At 37.3% G+C, this 19173-nt stretch overlaps 2 protein-coding genes and 1 long non-coding RNA gene across 4 annotated transcripts; 1 reads left to right on the top strand and 2 right to left on the bottom strand.

The window, feature by feature from the left end:
* Window positions 1-868: 868 nt before the first annotated feature.
* LOC125476608 lies at window positions 869-2542 on the bottom strand. Of its 2 annotated transcripts, XR_007257910.1 has the most exons (4): window positions 2328-2542; window positions 2151-2247; window positions 1758-2039; window positions 869-1475 (listed from the first exon to the last, which is right to left on the bottom strand). It is a non-coding gene; the product is annotated as an uncharacterized LOC125476608 (long non-coding RNA). The 2 variants fall into 2 exon arrangements; XR_007257909.1 differs by having other exon boundaries at window positions 2151-2542.
* A 3398-nt stretch (window positions 2543-5940) lies between these two features.
* LOC103949386 (aldo-keto reductase family 4 member C10) lies at window positions 5941-8279 on the top strand. The gene is made up of 7 exons (XM_009360498.2): window positions 5941-6120; window positions 6209-6259; window positions 6372-6448; window positions 6701-6788; window positions 7183-7458; window positions 7550-7798; window positions 8010-8279. Exons 1-7 carry the CDS (start codon window positions 6001-6003, stop codon window positions 8094-8096), a joined length of 948 nt encoding a protein of 315 aa, XP_009358773.2. The 5' UTR covers window positions 5941-6000; the 3' UTR covers window positions 8097-8279.
* A 1787-nt stretch (window positions 8280-10066) lies between these two features.
* LOC103949474 (60S acidic ribosomal protein P2-2-like) lies at window positions 10067-15031 on the bottom strand (the record flags this gene model as incomplete). The annotated part of the gene is made up of 3 exons (XM_048582957.1): window positions 14815-15031; window positions 14386-14392; window positions 10067-10157 (listed from the first exon to the last, which is right to left on the bottom strand). Coding segments are annotated over exons 1-3 (315 nt in total), but the record flags the coding sequence as incomplete, so codon positions are not given.
* Window positions 15032-19173: the final 4142 nt, after the last annotated feature.

The following is a 19173-nucleotide window of genomic DNA, read 5'->3' as shown; positions in this document are numbered from 1 at the left end:
AGTGAACAGTGCCGCGGGTTTTTCGTTAAAATTCCCTTTGAATAACTCGTACCCTAATTTTTTTAATTTTATTTTAATACCTCGTCCCCTAATTTTGGTTGTTAATAAAACAAAAAGTACCCAACTTTATAGCAAGAATTTCATTTTATATCCCCGAGTTTGGAAGTTGACCTCATTTAAACTATCAGTAATGTTGAGTAAGAAATTAAAAGTTGGAAAAATTAAAATGCGGTCCCTAATAACCAATGTTTATTGATTGTAATCTTCTTTTTAGGCAATTATCTCCCTCCATGAACAATGTCTGGTGTTTTCTTTTCTAACTCTTCTTTTTGTTAATTTTTTATATTTAAGTATTTTAATTTGTTTGAATGATATATATAAGAAGATTCCTAACCCGTTTTGAAGAGGTAGACATTTTTTCTCCACTCTTCTTGCTGTAAATAGATTTTAAATATTCAAATGGTACGATATCATTTGCTTGCATGTGGTAAAATTTCTTTGTGGATAGTGCGTTGGATTTTTACCTATGTATCCCGAGGTTAAACTCTCCTTTCCCTAAATTTTGTAATAATTTCAGACTCTTCCTTCCTCCTAATAATAGTAAATTATTTTGTTAAAAAAAAAATGATCATTTGCTTGTTGTATTTGCTTACTAATCATGTGCCGTAGTTGAATATGCACATACGTTTTTTTTTTTTTTCCTTCTATTGTAGAATGTACCACTATGTTGTAGTTGAATAAGGACCACATCCAATGACACACCCAATCCCGATATTCTAAAAACATCAGGGTAGGCACGTGTTGGACGACACCCGAGTGTGACGAAGCCATATTAACATGCATGTAAGTTATGAAGAAAGAACGAACGTAAATAAAACACGTAAATTTTACTAATAAAGAATATGCAAAAGTGGGAATGTGTTCAGAGCATACAACTAATCAAGAATACTGTAGAAGAAATACTACGAAAAGGTACGAACAAAGGAATGGGTCCTACACTGAGAGGACTCGAAGATATCGATGCGGAAGTACCCTGACGCTAGGATTGTACGCCTCGATTCTAAGTCCTGAAGGGTACGCAAAACAAAGTATGAGTGGACCAAGTTTATATATAAGTAATACGAAAACAATTATTCTTCAACCTAAACCTACTAACCCCCAGTTTTAGAAAACTCATATAGCATAATAATTAATAGGTTTTCCGAAAACCCTAGCCTACCATAAAACATATATCGTATATAGTGTGCTTAGTAGTGGTATCACAATCGCTTAAAGGCCCTACATCATCCGCTCAAAGGCATATATAAATCTTCCACTCGAAGGCCCTACATCGCGCCCCCGAACGCATAAATAAATCTTCCGCCCAAAGGCCCTACATCGCCTGCCTGAAGGCATATATAAATCTTCTGCCCGAATGCCCTACATCGCCCGCCTGAAGGCATATATATATCATTCGCCCGTAGGCACTACATCTCCTGCTTGAAGGCATAAAGTATGAATAACCACTAAGTAAGCATAGAAAATCATGAACATAATCTTTCCAAAATATATCTCATCGGAGCTCAATAGCTCAAACATCATATCATAAATCATATTTATAAATATCTCAGTAATGTAAATTCGATAAAATATGATATTTCATAAAGCGTAAATCCAATAACTCATTAAACTTTTCATAAACCGTTGCCATAAAATCATGATTTTCAAGTATGCATTTCTAGTAATAAAATCATGCATTTTAGAAGGGGTCCACTCACAGATAATCCATCATCGAAGAGACGTTCGAACTAGGGAGGACGGAATTGCCACTGATAAACACACCTAAGCACATATAGGGACCAATTAGTAAAACCCTACTAAAATGATTGAATTTGGGAAAACAGAACCCGGATTTGGACTCAGGGTGTCAAAATACCCTAAGGCGGGTGCTGAGCAAATTTTGTAAAAGTCAACATAAGGAATATTCCCTAACAGAATATTCTAAAAAATATTCCACCGGGTCTGGTCAACCGGGTTTTAGGCCATGGGTTAGCTGATTTCTGCAAAAATGGCCAGAAAGATAAACAGAGTCCAATTAGCTTCATTTCACAATTATAACTAGCATGCCATATATGGATTTGAAGCTACGGAGGAGGGGAATAGAAATATACCACTGGTGTTCTTGGCCGTGGCCGAAATTGGCTGGAAAACCACTCAAAAGTCATCGAAAAACTGGGTTTGTTACTCCGAGTCGATTTCGTGTTGATCCTTCACAACAACGAGTATACAAACTTAGCAATCAAACCAAACATCAATTTGAGGCAAAGAAAAGTGACTCCAAGGCTCACCTAATCGGAAATCATGGAACTCGCCGGATTTGTTAACATACGGTGGTAGTGGTGGTGGTCTCAGTGTCTGCACTTGCAGAGGAAGAAGAGGGATGAGAGATGTGAGAGAGTCCGAGAGGGATGAGGGAGATTAGAGAGAGAGAGAGAGAGGAAAGGTTGGAGGTGGCTAGTTGGTAGTCCTTCATGTGTGTGGGTGTGCTCGGGGAAGGAAAGAAAGACAGAGATGAGAGAGAGCTTCACAAGGAGAGAAGAAAGAGAAAAGAGAGGGGGAAAAGAGAGAAAGAGAGAGCCAGGGACCAAAAAGCTAGGGTGGGCCCCCATTGGCACACTAAGCAAGGCCAAAAGAAAACAAACACATAAAAAATAAATAAATAAATAAAAATAAAAAAATAAATTTCGTAAAAATTCTGAATGGGTTGTTACATCCAAAGTCTCATATAAAAGTTAGGGTTCGTTTGAAAGTGATTTTAAATGATTGAAAGCATTTTTGTTGAAAATTTTCTAAACCAATTCTTAATAAAAATTAAAGTAGATCATGAAAAAACACTTACTTCTTGCAAGAAACACATATATGATACTTCTTTCAAAAAATACTTAAAATATTTTTAGAACTCAAAATTAATTTCAACAAAAACATTCTATGTAAATTTACAAATAATTCTAAGCAAGCCTTTTGAGTTGAGGTATACAACTAAAATTCCTGCCGAACACGAAGAGTCAATACAATCTAAGAGTAACTTACGTAAAATAAGTCAATTGTCGGTCACCGTCAGTATGACGTTCCATTTCCATTTCAATAATACCTTGCATGTGAAAACTGAAAAGAAAACTTATATAAACGCAACGTCTTCTGTTTAGTTTTTGGCCAAACAATGCATGTGAAGACCGACGCGATTCATCTGCCCTTTTGCCGTCTTCCTCGCCCTATATATAACAACTGAGCCATTTAAAATCGCACCAGAGGTGAAGCTTTCTGCAAACAAAACACAGAAAGCGAAAAATGCGAAAGCAATTCGCTTTTTTGAGCTCAACACTGGTACCGATATTCCGTTGGTCGGACTGGGCACATGGCTGACCGAGATTGACCTTAGATGTATGAATGTTAGAACAATACTGTGCTTGATTTTGCACTAAGTTTTTTATCAGCTCTAAATATATTTTTTGTGGACACTTTGAATGCGGTCCTTAACTATTAATATTCTTTGACTCAAACCTTGTTGGTTTTTCAATTTTTGATTGAAGTTCTTGAAATTAATGTGATAATGTATTTCTATGTAGCTTACTATATTTTTTAGATTAAAAATTGAAATTTCTAGTTGTTTATATTAATGAGATTTTAAATATAAAAGAACCATAATTTATGGATTAAAATTACTAAAATATAAATTATACTCTCCAATATATTTTGTATGCAAGAGAGAGAGAGAGAGAGAGAGTGTGTGTGTGTGTGTGTGTGTAAATATAAATTGGGTACATTCTTCAAAACCACACAAAAAATAATAGATATTAGGATTAATAACATTTGTAAATTTCTTTGATTAAACTTGACATGTATACATTCTCAAATCAAGAAAAAGTATGTACCCATATAAGTTTAAAAATGGATTAGAAAAAAATTGAATAGATTTTATTAAAAAAAAAAAAAAAAGGTTACATTTTACATACAACAAATTGGTATATTTAAGAATTGGTACATTTTAAGATTAAAATTGAAAAATTACATGAATGGGTACATATAAGAATAAAAAATTGGAAACCTTTTTATAAAAAATTAAGGGATACAATCTTATTCTATTTTTTATTTTTTGGAAATGTTTTGAATTGAAAATTAGTTAGGAGTTCAATAAAGGTGTGAGGTTAAAATCCTAAATTATGTAACTGACATGTAAATTCATTATTGCATTAATGGTAGGGACTTTTATCAAATTTTGAAAACTAATAAGGTTTCAGTCAGTGAACATTAGTAACTAGTGACCGGATACTAATTTTTCCTTTTTTTTTTAAGTCTCTTTCGAAGTCTTCTTATGTATTCATCTACCCTATTTACCTTGATCCTCTATCTCGTAATCGCATCTTCTAACCAGAGAATTTGTAGATCTTTAGTTCACATGTTCAAACCACCTTTATTAGTAATACTACGAACTTGTTGACATACCAAAAGTATCTTAATTTTACAAATGATTTATAGTTCAGTTGATTAAAAGTAATTATTTTTGTACACGATGGTAAGAGTTTGAATACATCATCCCCTAATTTTGGTTGTAAATATAACAAAGAAAACACCCAACTTATAGTGAGAATTTCATTTTATCCCCCGAATTTGGAAGTGTACCTCATTCCAACTACTAGTAACGTCGAGTATGAAATTAAAAGTTGGAAAATTTAGGACGTGGTCCTAACAATCAATGTTTATTGATTGAAATATTATTGATTTTTAAATTTTGATGAAAGTCTTTTAACTTTTGTCCATATTAGCAATTTAAGCATTATTGTTGTTGTTGTTGTTGTTGTTGTTGTTGTTGTTGTTATTATTATTATTATTATAGATTTTTTTTTCTAACAAACAATATTATTTACACTAAGAGGGGTTGCGCATTTTTATTATTATTATTGATTTTTTTTTAACAAACGATATTATCTATACTAAAGAAGAGGGGGTGTGCCAAGACTCGCAATGAGTTAGCAACAATATGCTTAAATTCACTCCTTCACCCTCTTAGTGTATATATTGTTTAAGAAAAGAAAAAAAAAAACCTCTCTTTTTAGTTAATTTTTGATATTTTGAGTATTTTAATTTGTTTGAATGATATATATTAGAAGATTCGTAAGTCGTAACTCGTTGTGGGTGCTATATATATTCGAAGAGGTAGACACTTTTTTTTTCCAAAGAGGTAGACACTTTTTAATTTCCATAAAATGAAAAGTTTAAACCACATTGAATATGTACAAAATGTGCATTTTAAACCATATTCCCATAAAATGGAAAATTTTAAATTTCCACAAAATGTGCATTTGCTTAACGGAAAAACTCAACTTGATGTGATTGAAGGCATTTTCTTTGATGTTCAATGTTTGAAATAACCGATGAGGTCAGTAGAATTTGTCTTCGCTCCTTGTGTTTGCAACAAGGCAGCGCATCTAATGACTTCGTTTGTTGCCTGGGAAGGGAGCTTTCATAATTGGGATGGTCTTGAGCCATAATGATTGTTTAATACTTGGCTTCAAATGTAAATATTTCCATTTGAATATAATAAAATTTCTTTCTTTTGACATATCCCATATAAAGGAAAGTTTTAAATTTCATAATTAATAAATTCCATAATAGTTATGTGGAAATACATTACATTACTAATATGCTTCGGTGTATAAAATTAAAAAAATAATAATAATAAAGTTTCCTTCAAAAAATATTATTAATTTCCATTTCGATTTCAATAATACATTGTATGTGAAAACTGAAAAGAAAACTCACAAATACGCGACGTTTTCCGTTTAGTTTTTGGTCAAACAATGCATTCTTCCGCTTTAAATGTTGGCCTTTTATGCGACGTGTGTAAACTGACGTGATTCATTTGCCCTTTAGCCGTTTTCCTCCCGCTATATATACGAACTGAGCCAATTACAATCGTAGCAAGTGTGAAGTTTTCTGCAAACAAAACACAAAAAGCGGAAAATGGCGAAAGCAATTCGGTTCTTTGAGCTCAGCACTGGGGCCAAGATTCCGTCAGTCGGACTGGGAACTTGGCAGGCCGAGCCTGGCGTCGTCGCTGCTGCCGTCACCGCCGCCATTAAGGTATTTTCCGTTGGCTTAATTTTGAATTCCAATTACAAATAAAAAAAGTTCAGTTTTGATTATTAATTGCACGTTCGTTTTAATGTAGATCGGATATAGGCATATTGATTGTGCTCAAGCTTATGGAAATGAAAAAGAGGTATTTTTTTATTATTTGGGGTTAACTCTTATCAGCTTAATTAATCTGGTTTAGAGAATTAATTGGTGTGACAATGAAACAGTGACCGATCATAATTTCGTGAATTTTGTAGATTGGGTTTGCTCTGAAGAAGCTTTACGATGATGGTGTAGTGAAGCGGGAGGACTTGTGGATCACTTCAAAACTCTGGTCTGTTTCCAATATGTTAATAACTCCACAAACATACATGAATGAAACTGGTTACGAACTTTTAATCCAAACACTAGATTTATAACTTTATATACAACTTATTGTCGGTTTACTGTCCCAATTTTGTTTTTGAGAAAAAGTTTGTAGCGGGTTCTGTTTATGGGCGTTTTCCTGTTGAATTCTTGGCTCTCGAGTCTTTACAATCTGATTGGAAAGGTTGAATTTGAAATTACATTTGTCTGCACTGTGCAGGTGTAGCAATCATGCACCAGAAGATGTGCCAAAGGCACTAGATAGTACCCTGCAGGACTTGCAACTCGATTATCTCGATCTGTATCTGGTATGTTAGGCACATTTAAATACTCTTTCTTAATACGTACATACGTATATACATGCATACATGATACATACAGAGGATAATCTTTTGTCAAACAATATGATATCCTCGTTCGCTAGTGTATGAGTTTCGAATTTGGATCGTACATTCCGATGAGAGTTCGACATACCAGCACAAAATATGTGAAATCTTTGACAAAACGACATTTATTATATACATGAATAGAATGATTTCTTCGAAAATAAAATTAACATTGGTTTATGCTTTAGTTAGTTTTGGACTGTGTTGTATCTGGGAATAAGGACGCAATACAACAAGCTTGCAAGTCTCAGTAGCTTCATATAAATTGGAAGAATTGTTGTGTACTTGTCACTGATCGTGCATAAAATTATTGTAGATCCACTGGCCGGTCAAGATGAAGAGTGGTTCAGTTGGTTTTAAGCCTGAAAACCTTGACCAACCTGACATTCCCAGTACTTGGAAAGCACTGGAGGCAGCATATGATTCTGGCAAGGCCAGGGCTATTGGGGTTAGCAATTTTTCTACCAAAAAGCTAGGAGACCTGTTAGCAGTGGCGCGCATCCCTCCTGCTGTTAATCAAGTGGAAAGCCACCCTCAATGGCAGCAGCAGAAGCTGCATGAATTCTGTAAATCCAAGGGAGTCCACTTAAGTGTGAGTATTCATTAATACAGTAAAACGTTGATTTCAAAACTCACACGCTGCTGCTTGCTGGTATAATTTTGTAATGAATTTCTTATATCAGGGATATTCACCACTGGGATCCCCAGGCACAAGTAGCATTAAGGGTGATGTCCTTAAGAATCCAATCCTATTGTCGGCAGCAGAGAAGCTGGGAAAGACTCCTGCTCAAGTGGCTATCCGGTGGGGATTACAGTCAGGCCACAGTGTTCTGCCTAAGAGCACAAAGGAGGAAAGGATCAAGGAAAACTTTGATGTTTTTGACTGGTCTATACCTGAAGACTTGCTTGCAAACTTTGCTGAAGTAAAGCAGGCAAGTACTCAGCCAAATTCACCCGTCTTTTCTTCTTCTTGGTGTATATCATGCCTGAATGATGAATGAAATTTCTGTTTAAAAAGATTCGGTTTTGTAGCATCTGCTAGTATAATTTATCTGTGTCGTTGTACATATCCAATGGGTTTAGGCCTATTTATAAGCCTGTTGTGATTCGACTTTGCTAAAGTTTCCCTGTAATTCCTTGCAGGAGAGGCTACTTAAAGGTACTGGATTTGTCAACGACACGCACGGTGCCTACAAGACCATCGAGGAACTCTGGGACGGCGAATTGTGAGGAGCGTAGCCTGCATGGGCGGATGTTAGAAACATTCGGCTTTTTTATATGCTTTAATGTCTTAGCCTGTTTGGATGTAGCTTGATTTTCAAAAGGGTGAATTCATAAGCTCTGGTACTTGTGTTAAGCATTGTTCTAATAAAGATTCTTCAGAATAATTGAAATATCAAACCTTTTCGGATTCTTCTGTCATGAATTATTGATATCAAGTACCATTTGATGTAATGGCATCTGCAAAATGTCACCTTCTACGGAGCCAGAAATACCGAGTTTTAGGCAATAAGGTTGTGCATACTTTATGAGGCATTTCACAAACAGTTTTTCCAAATAATGGCATTCAATTATGAGCTCGTTTGGAACTGTTTTTAAAATAACTAAAAGTGTTTTTGGTGAAAATGTTTATGGAACTAATCTAGTGCTTTCTGGTGAATTCTGGTAAAAATAAAAGTGAATCCTGGAAAAGCACTTAAATGATTCTTGCAAATCACTTGAAATGCTTTTAGAACTCAAAAAACTTTCGCTAAAAGCACTTTTAGTCATTTTAAAAGTACTTTTGATTCAAAAGAGTTGACACCTCAGACGTTGAAAGAGAATGAGGATCCATAGAAACCAATGCACTGTAAAATCATGTGAACCGTTTAATTATATTAAGATAAAAGTAAAAATTATATACACCGCATTGGAATATTTAGAAATGTCATAAACTCTATAGATTTGCTTACGTAGAAAGCACATATGTAAGAACTAGTGTTTCTAATATAAAACAAACCGTTTTTAAAGAAAACTAATAAAAATGATTTGAAAATTTTGAGTTTTAACGATAAAGATAAAATAAAAGATAAAGTAAATAGTACCATGATTGACTTTTTAATGTAAAAATGTGGTTTTTCGTTAAAGTAAACAGTACCAGGAGCTTTTTGTTAAAGTTCCCGTTATTAGAAATCCAAGTGCTTTCCAGTATAGCACTTTGAAGTTTTTTTTTCAAAAAGTTTTTCTATGCATGCAACATGTCCGGACATTCAAATCAAATATGAACATGAAAGACTCATTAAGTTTTATGAAAATCCTTTAAAAAACCATGCAACCCTTAAAACATGGTGTTCTACTTAAGTGAAATTACAATTATTAGCCACAAGAAGCCAGCATCGGTTTCAAGGAACTTTCTGATCAAAATTGCATCAAATTACTTTTCTAAATATTCTAATGGTCGCAAATCACTAAGACACTTAGATAGTTTAAAACGGTAATTAATAATTCAAAACATGCATGCATAATATCATAAGTAAATTGAAAACAAACTATATATTCTTGTTAAGGCTCGTGGCCTCGTCTTAGGAAAAGAAATTAGCTACCAACAATCATAAAACAGAATATTATTAAGAACATGTAAAGAAAACACCTTGAAAATAAATTTGAATCGTCAATCCAAAATAGTGCGTACATTCTCCTCCTCTCTTTCTCTCTCGACTCTAATGGCTAAATATCTTTATTTATACTACTACAAAATAAAACCCTAAAAGGTCTTCTAAAAAATAGGAACACAATAGAATAATATAACTAGGAAATACATTCCTATTCTAACTTTGGGAAATCTGCCCAGCCACAAAGAATCCCACATAATATAACTAGGAAATACATTCTTATTCTAACTTTGGGAAATCTGCCTAGCCAAGAAGAATCCCACATTTTTTGATCTTCAATAGTCCAAAACAAGCCCAAAATAACTTGAATTAAAGCTTGAGATGTCCCGAACATAATTGCAGAAGGCCTCAAACCCAAAAGACGTTATCTGGGATGCCAAAAAGCCCAAATAAGCCAAAAATAAACCGCTGGGTAGAAAATTATGAAACTTTGATATGAACAAGTTGAGAGACACATGAACATCCTCCAATTTGAATCACTCCAAAATTCATCCAGAGGAAGTCAAATATCATATATTGAAAATACACAACAAAGTATCAAAATTCATCGGACTCCTCGTTCTCCTCGCTCTTCTCTTCTTTCTTTGCCTCGGACAGAGCAGGAGCAGCGCCACCACCAGTTGAAGCAACTGCAACTGCACTGTTAGAAGTAGTGGTTTTATCCACTACGTAAGTTTAGGGTTAATTATGTAAGCAGTTTCAACTGCATGGTGAAATAAACCCTAGAATCTAGGGATCAGTTTTTCCTTCAGACTTAGTCTTCAACCACGTTTAGGTTTATGTTCAACGTGGGCTGCATGTTTTTTCATTCAGTTACTATGTAAGGCTTATATAAAGCCTTTTTGTTCTTCATTTAATATTAACGAGATTTCTCATAGCTTGCAAAAGATCTCTGTTGACAAAACTCAGATTTAACATTTGGTATTAGAGCCCCAACCTGGGGCTTCTGATTAAAACTTGAAATAGAGTAATTTTTGAGTGAAGATATACGAGAATATGGCAGGAGAAGGAAGTGGTTTTGTGCAAGCATCCATTCCAAAACTGGATGGGCATTATGACCATTGGGCGATGCTTATGGAAAATTTTCTACGTTCAAAGGAGTATTGGAGCATTGTAGAGCATGGAATCACTGCAGCAGCAGAAGGAGCCTCACTGGCGGAGGGGCAAAGGAAGGTGCTTAAGGATCAAAAGTTGAAAGATTTAAAGGCCAAGAATTATTTGTTTCAAGCAATTGATCGAGCTGTTTCGGAAACAATCTTGAACAAGGATACGGCTAAGGAGATTTGGGATTCGTTGAAGCAAAAGTATCAAGGGACTGCTCATGTCAAGCGAGCACAGTTGCAGGCACTTCGAAAGGAGTTTGAGATGTTCACATGAGGACAGGAGAGACTGTGAATGAGTTTTTTGGTCGAACTCTGACCATAGCCAACAAGAGAAGAATCAACGGTGACATATTGACAGATGTAGAAGTTATTGAGAAGATTCTGAGATCGATGACTCCTAAGTATGATTATGTGGTTTGTTCAATTGAGGAATCCAAAGATTTAGATCTTCTTTCAATTGATGAACTGCAAAGCAGTTTATTGGTACATGAACAGCGGATGATCGGACATGTTATGAAGGAGCAAGCACTAAAGGTGGTGTATGAAGAGAACTCTGGAGGAAGAGGACGTGGTCAAGGAACCTTTCGTGGAAGAGGCAGAGGGAAAGGTCGACAAACCTTTGACAAGTCAACAATTGAGTGCTATAATTGTCATGAATTAGGGCACTTTCAGTATGAGTGTCCTAAGAAAGACAAGGAAGCAAAGCTCAATTATGCTGAGGCTAGTGAAGAGATGTTGCTAATGGCGTATGTAGATGCTCCAGAGGTCAAAGAAGATATTTGGTTCCTCGACTCGGGTTGCAGCAATCATATGTATGGTAAGAGGGAGCTATTTTTTGACTTTGATGAAAGTTTTAAAGAAAGTGTGAAACTAGGGAACAATACTAGTATGACTGTTTTGGGGAAAGGAAACATTAGACTACAAGTGAGTGGGATGACTCAGGTGACCACAGGGGTTATCTATGTGCCTGCTTTGAAGAACAACCTTCTAAGCATTGGTCAGCTTCAGGAGAAAGGTCTTGCTATTCTCATTAAACATGGAAGGTGCAAGATCTATCACCCTGAGAGATGACTGATCATGGAGACCATTATGGCTGCAAACCGCATGTTTATTATTATTGCTCAGCATCATCTCAGTGTCCAGGCATGTTTCGATGCTCTCACAGATGATCCAGTTCAGCTGTGGCACTGTCGTTATGGGAATTTGAGTCTTGGTGGCTTAAAGACTCTCCAACAGAAGCAGATGGTGAGTGGACTGCCTCAGATAAAGGACACCTCAAGAGTGTGTGAGAATTGCATGATAGGCAAGCAGCCGAGAGACCCCTTTCCAAAAAGGAGTACCTGGAGGGCTTCTCAAGTCTACAACTCATTCATGCAGACATATGTGGACCAATAAAGCATGCATCCAACAGTAAGAAAAAGTATCTACTGACCTTTATTCATGATTTTTACTCGCAAGACTTGGGTCTATTTCCTGGTAGAGAAGTCAGAAGCTTTTCGATTTTTTAAAGTCTTCAAAAGTCTTATTGAGAATGAGACTGATGCAAGCATTAAAAGTCTGCGCACAGATCGGGGAGGGGGGTTTACATCTCATGAGTTTGTTGAGTTTTGTGTTGAGAATGGGATTCGACGACAGTTAACTGCAGTCTACACCCCACAGCAAAACGGAGTAGTTGAGCGTAAGAATCGAACCATCATGAACATGGTTCGAAGCTTCCTAACCGAGAAGAAGATGCCAAAGACATTTTGGCCTGAAGCAGCAAACTGGATAGTTTATGTGCTCAACAGAAATCCCACACTTGTAGTAAAAAACAAAACACCAGAGGAGGCATTTGAGTGGTACGATACTGTCAGTAAGTTATTTCAGGGTTTTTGGGTGCATTTCATATGTGCACATCCCAGACAACAAGAGAACCAAGCTGGATGATAAGAGTATGAAGTGTGTGTTACTTGGGGTTAACGAAGGGTCCAAAGCCTATCGGCTATTTGAACCAGTCTCACAGAACATCATAATTAGTCATGATGTTAGGTTTAATGAGAACAGTAACTGGGTATGGGATGAGCATCATCATGAAGCTGTCATAGTAGATTTGGAATGGGATGATGATGAAGACACAACAAGTGAAGCTAATGAGGTTGACAGTGAGGGAAGAGATGAAGATGGATTCGATGGAAATGACAATGATACAAGCAACAATAATGGATCAGATGAAGTCTCAGAAGCAAATTCATCCAGTTCAGAAGAAAGAAGACCTAGAAATCCGCCAGTATGGATGCGGGATTATGTGACAGGAGAAGGTTTATTTGAAGAAGAGGAAGCCACGGTGCATTTGGCTCTTCTTGCAAGTATTGATCCAGTTCATTACAATGAAGCTGTGAAAAATGTCAAATGGAGAAAAGCTATGGATGTCGAGGTAGCAGCTATTGAGAAGAACAACACTTGGGAATTGACAGATCTACCTCAAGGAGGGAAGATAATTGGAGTTAAATGGGTTTACAAGACTAAACTGAATAAGAATGGAGAGGTGGACAAGTACAAAGCTCGGTTGATGGCAAAGGGGTATGCTCAAGAATATGGGGTTGATTATGCTGAAGTTTTTGCTCATGTGGCTAGGTTAGATACCATTCGAATTGTGATTGCGCTTGCTGCTCAAAGGGAATGGACAATTCATCAAATGGACGTGAAAAGTGCTTTCTTACATGGGGAAATCAACGAAGAAGTATTCGTGGAACAACCACCTGGGTATGTGCAGAGAGGTAAGGAGCATAAAGTTTACAAATTAAGGAAAGCTTTATATGGACTTAAACAAGCCCCTCGTGCTTGGTATAGTCGTATAGAAGCTTATTTCTTGAAGGAAGGGTTTGTGAAGTGTCCCCATGAACACACTTTGTTCATCAAAGCAGGAGATGGAGGTAACATTCTCATTGTTTGTCTTTATGTTGATGATCTCATTTATACTGGCAATGATGAAAGCATGTTCAATAAGTTTAAGCAGTCGATGATGAATGAGTTTGAAATGACTGATCTTGGTAAGATGAGATACTTCATTGGAATTGAAGTAGTGCAGAAACCAGATGGAATATTCATCTGTCAAAAGAAATATGCTCAGGAAGTGTTGGAGAGGTTTAATATGGGGAATTGCAATCCAGTGCATAATCCTATTGTTCCAGGTACCAAGCTAACGAAGAACCTGACTGGTGAGAGGGTCGATAGCACTTACTACAAACAAATTGTGGGGAGTCTCATGTATCTCACAGCCACTCGGCCTGACACTATGTTTGTGGTGAGTTTAATTAGCAGGTTTATGGAAGGTCCAACAGAAATGCACTTGGCAGCTGCAAAAAGGGTTTTGAGATATGTAAAAGGCACGATCGGCCTTGGAGTTCTTTACAGAAAGGAAGAACATGCTGAGCTCAGAGGCTATACAGACATTGATTATGCAGGTGACTTGGACGATAGAAAGAGTACATCAGGATATTTGTTCATGTTAGGTTCAGGAGCTGTGTGTTGGTCTTCCAAGAAGCAACCGATGGTTACACTATCAACAACTGAAGCTGAATTCATTGCAGCAGCTTCATCTGCTTGTCAGGCAACCTGGTTAAGGAGGATAATGAAGGATTTAGGTCAGGTTCAGCAAGTTTCTACAACGATTTTCTGTGATAATAATTCAGCAATAAAGCTCTCCAAGAATCCTATGCTGCATGGTCGAAGCAAGCACATAAATGTACGGTTCCACTTCCTTCGTGAGCTGATTAAGGATAAAACTATGCAACTGGTTTATTGCAACACTCAGGAGCAAATAGCAGACATACTAACCAAGCCATTGAAGACTGATACCTTCCTGAAGTTGCGGGAGTCTATGGGAATGTGTTTGGAATCAAATGTAAACTGATTACTTAGCAGTCAATTTAAGGGAGAATGTTAGAAGTAGTGGTTTTATCCACTACGTAAGTTTAGGGTTAATTATGTAAGCAGTTTCAACTGCATGGTGAAATAAACCCTAGAATCTAGGGATCAGTTTTTCCTTCAAACTTAGTCTTCTACCACGTTTAGGTTTATGTTCAACGTGGGCTGCATGTTTTTTCATTCAGTTACTGTGTAAGGCTTATATAAAACCTATTTATTCTTCATTTAATATTAACGAGATTTCTCATAGCTTGCAAAAGATCTCTGTTGACAAAACTCAGATTTAACAAGCACTACCACCAGTAGATGGGACGGAGGCCATCTTTTCCTGCCCAGACGCAATTAGCTTTGCAATGTCCTTACGCTCCACTCCCGAAGAAGGAAGTTGAATCCCGCCACCATTGGCCTTAGCGCCAACAGATCGGAGGATGTCCTTGAGATCTTCGGCGGAAGGGGCAGTGTTGCCCCTCAACACGGCCAACAAGTATGCAGCTAGCACCTTCATATTTTCTTGAATTTGCAGCCGAATGCAAGTCTCAAATTTGTACTGATAGAATTGATGAATATTACAGCCGATAACTAGGGTTTATATAGCCATCATAAACCTAATCCTACTAGGAAACGTAAATAACAAGCGAAGGGAAATCCTAAACCAAATAGAAAAAGAAAACTAATTAAATCCTGTTTCTTTAAAAATAATACTATTTCTTTTAGGGAAATCTTTGACTATTACAACCGGTAACTAGGGTTTATATAGCCATCATAACGTAATCCTACTAAGAAACATAAATAATTACAATTAAATCCTATTTCTTTAAAGAATCCAATTTCTTTAGGGAACTCAAATCCTAATCAGACTTCTTGTGCTACCGTTTGGACCCAAAATAATATTTTGGGCCAAGCTAAGAGTCGTTCCCTATCCAATCAAGGTCGGCCAAATCCTGTTGCGAGAAAGATTGGTTTAGATAAAGGAAAGGTAATCAAACCCTAGTACAACAAAGAGTCTTAAAGCTGAAGGTGCTTAGAATTAGGAATGAATCTGGTTTGTTAAAGAGCGTGGTTCAAAGTCCTATAGGAGTTAGGATTGGTCGAAACCTGATCAGATTGGGATGAGGAGTTCTAATTCGAGTACATCTTTAGTTCGGCCATGAGGGGGGTTCATTGCTATAAATAGAGAAGGGAGTGCATCATTCAATCATCTCCAAATCAACACACAAATTACCCTGCACAAAGTTTCTCAACAACCTTTGAGATTTTATCCTATTCCCTTTCTTCCCAACTACACATCTTCAGTTTTAATAAACAACATTGTGAAGGTAACCGGCAACATCTTCAGTTTGGATGGACAACACTGGAGTCGTAGAATCAACCGACCAATGAACACCTTCATTTTGGATAGATAGCACTGCTTCAAGGCTGACTTGTTATTTATCCAAGTCTCGGTCGACAAGGATTTTTAAGTTCTGGTTGGTAGAGGTCATCTCATCAGCCTTATCAGCGAAGTGAAGTGTCACAAGTTACTAGGCTCAGTACATTGAACGCCGAGTTTTGCTTTATGATTAGATATTCACAGGTACATTTTAGAGTTCGGCACTCCGATGGCCGAACCACATTTACCATCAAGACATTTATCTCTTTCGAGTATTTATGTCTGTATAGTCTGATACCAGTTCAGTGTACTTATACTTTCACGAATATAATTACCGAGACCGAGCCTGGCGCTGACGATTTGTGAACTTCGCAGAACTAGCAGCTTTGTCTTCAGGCTCTAGAACCCTAAGGCCAAGACGTGTTCCTTCCTCGGCCGTAGTCGTAAGATTGAGAAGTCAGCAGCGCACTCAACGCCACATCAACACATTTTACTCCCCGGCCGAGCTTGGCCGACTAGTTGGCACGCCCCCTACATGATCAAAGAACATAGTTAGCTTATTAGTTACTCGGCGCACCATGTAGGCTTAGTAGTTTTTAGGATCAACATTTTGGCACGCCCAATGGGACCCAATGCTAAAACTATGAAGTTCATGACCATTGAAACGTGGTCATGACGGATAGTTAAATATCCAGGTGAACAGGCTGAAAAGCACGGGAATTAAGGTTGCACGATTGTGTGTAACGATGAAATTTATGACGAAGAGACATTTCGGCGTCTACACGCCTCGAACGTGGGGCACGCATGATTGAAGGTGGATAATCATGATGAGGAGCTGCCACATGTCAAGTAGTGCAACATTTTTAGAAAATTGGTAGAAGTGGGATATCATGGGAGTTGCCACGTGTCAAGTTGTGTAGCATTTTTCAAAAATTGACAGAAGTGGGAGGTCGTGCTTAATAAATGCGTCCGAGTGGTTGAATAGTTCAAGGCTTGTAATTTTCTTTGGATGAATATGCTAAGGGTTTGTTCTTTGGTAATAAATCGCTTCTTCAAGGTCGAGGCTCGCCCAAGAATTATGAACTGAAGACCTTAGAAGCGAGGGGGCAATGTTTGGGCCCAAAATAATATTTTGGGCCGAGCTGAGAGTCGTTCTCGGCCCAGTAACATTCATCTAGAATTTTGTCATGGGCTGTCCAGTCAAGGTCGCGGGAATACTGTTGCAAGAAAGATTGATTTAGATAAATGAGAGGTAGTCGAACCCTAGTACAACAAGGAGTCTTAAAGTTGAAGGTGCTTAGAATTAAGAATGAATCTGGTTTGTTAAAGAGCATGGTTCAAAGTCCTATAGGAGTTAGGATTGGTCGAAATCTAATCAGATTAGGATGAAGAGTTCTAATCTGAGTACATCTCTAGTTCGGCCATAAGAGGGTTCGCTGCTATAAATAGAAAAGGAAGTGCATCATTAAATCTTTTCCAAATCAACACACAAATTGCCCTACTCAAAGCTTCTCAACAACTCTTGAGATTTTATCCTCTTCCCCTTTCTTCCTGCCAACACATTTTCAGTTTGGATAAATAGCACTTTGAAGGCAACCGGCGACATCTTCAGTTTGGATAGACAACACTGGAGTCGTAGAATTAGCCAACTGAGGAGCACCTTCAATTTGGATAGACAGCACTGCTTTGAGGCCAACTGGTTATTTATCCAAGTCTCGATCGACAAGGATTTTTGAGTCCTTGTTGGTAGAGGTCATCTCATCAGCCTTCTCGATGAAGTGAGGTGTCATAGGTTACTAGGCTCGGCATATTGAACATCGCGTTTTACTTTATGATTGGATATTCACATGTACATTTTAGAGTTCGGCACTCCAATTGTCGAACCACATTTACCATCGAGACATTTATCTCTTTTGAGTATTTTTGTCAGTATAGTCTGACACCGGTTCAGCGTACTTATACTCTCACGAATATAATTACCGGGACCGAGCCCTACGTTGACGATTTGCGAACTTCGCAAAACTAGCCTTGTCTTCAGGCTCTAAAACCCGAAGGCCTAGACGTGTTCCTTCCTCGGTTGCAGTCGTAAGATCGAGAAGTCAACAACGCGCTCAACGCCACATCAACACATTTTACCTCCCGACCGAGCTTGGCCGACGAGTTGGCTTGCCCGCACATAACCGAATGACATAGTTAACTTATTAGTTACTCGACTTGCACGCTACGGAAGCTTGGTAGTTTTTAGAATCAACAGCTACGTATAAATCAAATTAAATTATATATTGTCAAACAAGTTGGATTAAAAAGAGCCACAAATAACAAATTTGCAAGCACACTATCTTTCTCCGAACTCCGAACAGTTCTTACGACTTTCAGCTCTACCCTATAAGCATTTTAGGTTTGGTAAGATGGATGACAATTTATACAACGAGTTTGGTAACTATATAGGCCCGGAAATTAAGTCTGACAAAGAGAGTGATATGAGGACAAAGATTATGAGATTCCAAACAGGCATGAAGAGATTGCATTGAATGATGACGATGCAATTACTGGTTCCAATGGGTGGTTGACCGCCTCCAATGATGTTGATATGGATAACCAAGTTGTACTTGCATAGGTAAAAAATACTAATCGACCATTGAAGAGGTTTACGGTGAAGATGTTGAGACGTTGGTTATGGATAAAGATGCATAACCTCTGGAATAACCCATTATTAAGCCTGTTGGGAATGTCAAGTTTAAGGTTGGTGTCAAGGATTCTTCCACCTACATGTCAAATCAGTTCTTTTTGGGACTCATGTCGAACCCGTCTCTGGTTCTGTTACTGCGGGTCAAGGATATTGAGCTTGGAAGGTCCAAGATCGATTATAAGAGATAATCTACATATATCACATGGCAGGGAGAAATTCTTTCCAGCTGAGACATCAAAGTTTCTCGAGAAGTCATTTGCTCTAAAGCTTGTTTTCTTTTTTCAACATCTTGGATGGGTTGCAAATATCAACCAGGTTTTAGCAGTTCGAGTTTTGATGCAGTGGTTTGATCAGACAACCAAAGTCGAGAGGATTATGATGAATACACTACAAAAAGTTCCACATTTTAAGTTCTAATCCTAACATGAAGACAAGGTTGTTCTTATATGAGGGGGCAATGATGTGATTTGTGATTGCCTTAGTCACAATTAGAATTGAGTTAGTTGTTATTCTTCTTTTAGGCAGTTTGTTAGATGTCAATTGGCAAAAGTGTATGAGAGCTAGTATATGAAGCAAAAAATAAGTGGAT

This window comes from the organism of the source record quoted next, unplaced genomic scaffold, assembly GCF_019419815.1.
Source record: "Pyrus x bretschneideri cultivar Hongxiangsu unplaced genomic scaffold, Pyrus_bretschneideri_v1 Contig2, whole genome shotgun sequence".
Lineage (NCBI taxonomy): Eukaryota > Viridiplantae > Streptophyta > Magnoliopsida > Rosales > Rosaceae > Pyrus > Pyrus x bretschneideri.
The sequence above is the reverse complement of the archived record's forward strand: the minus strand, read 5'-3'. Positions and strand labels throughout refer to the sequence as shown.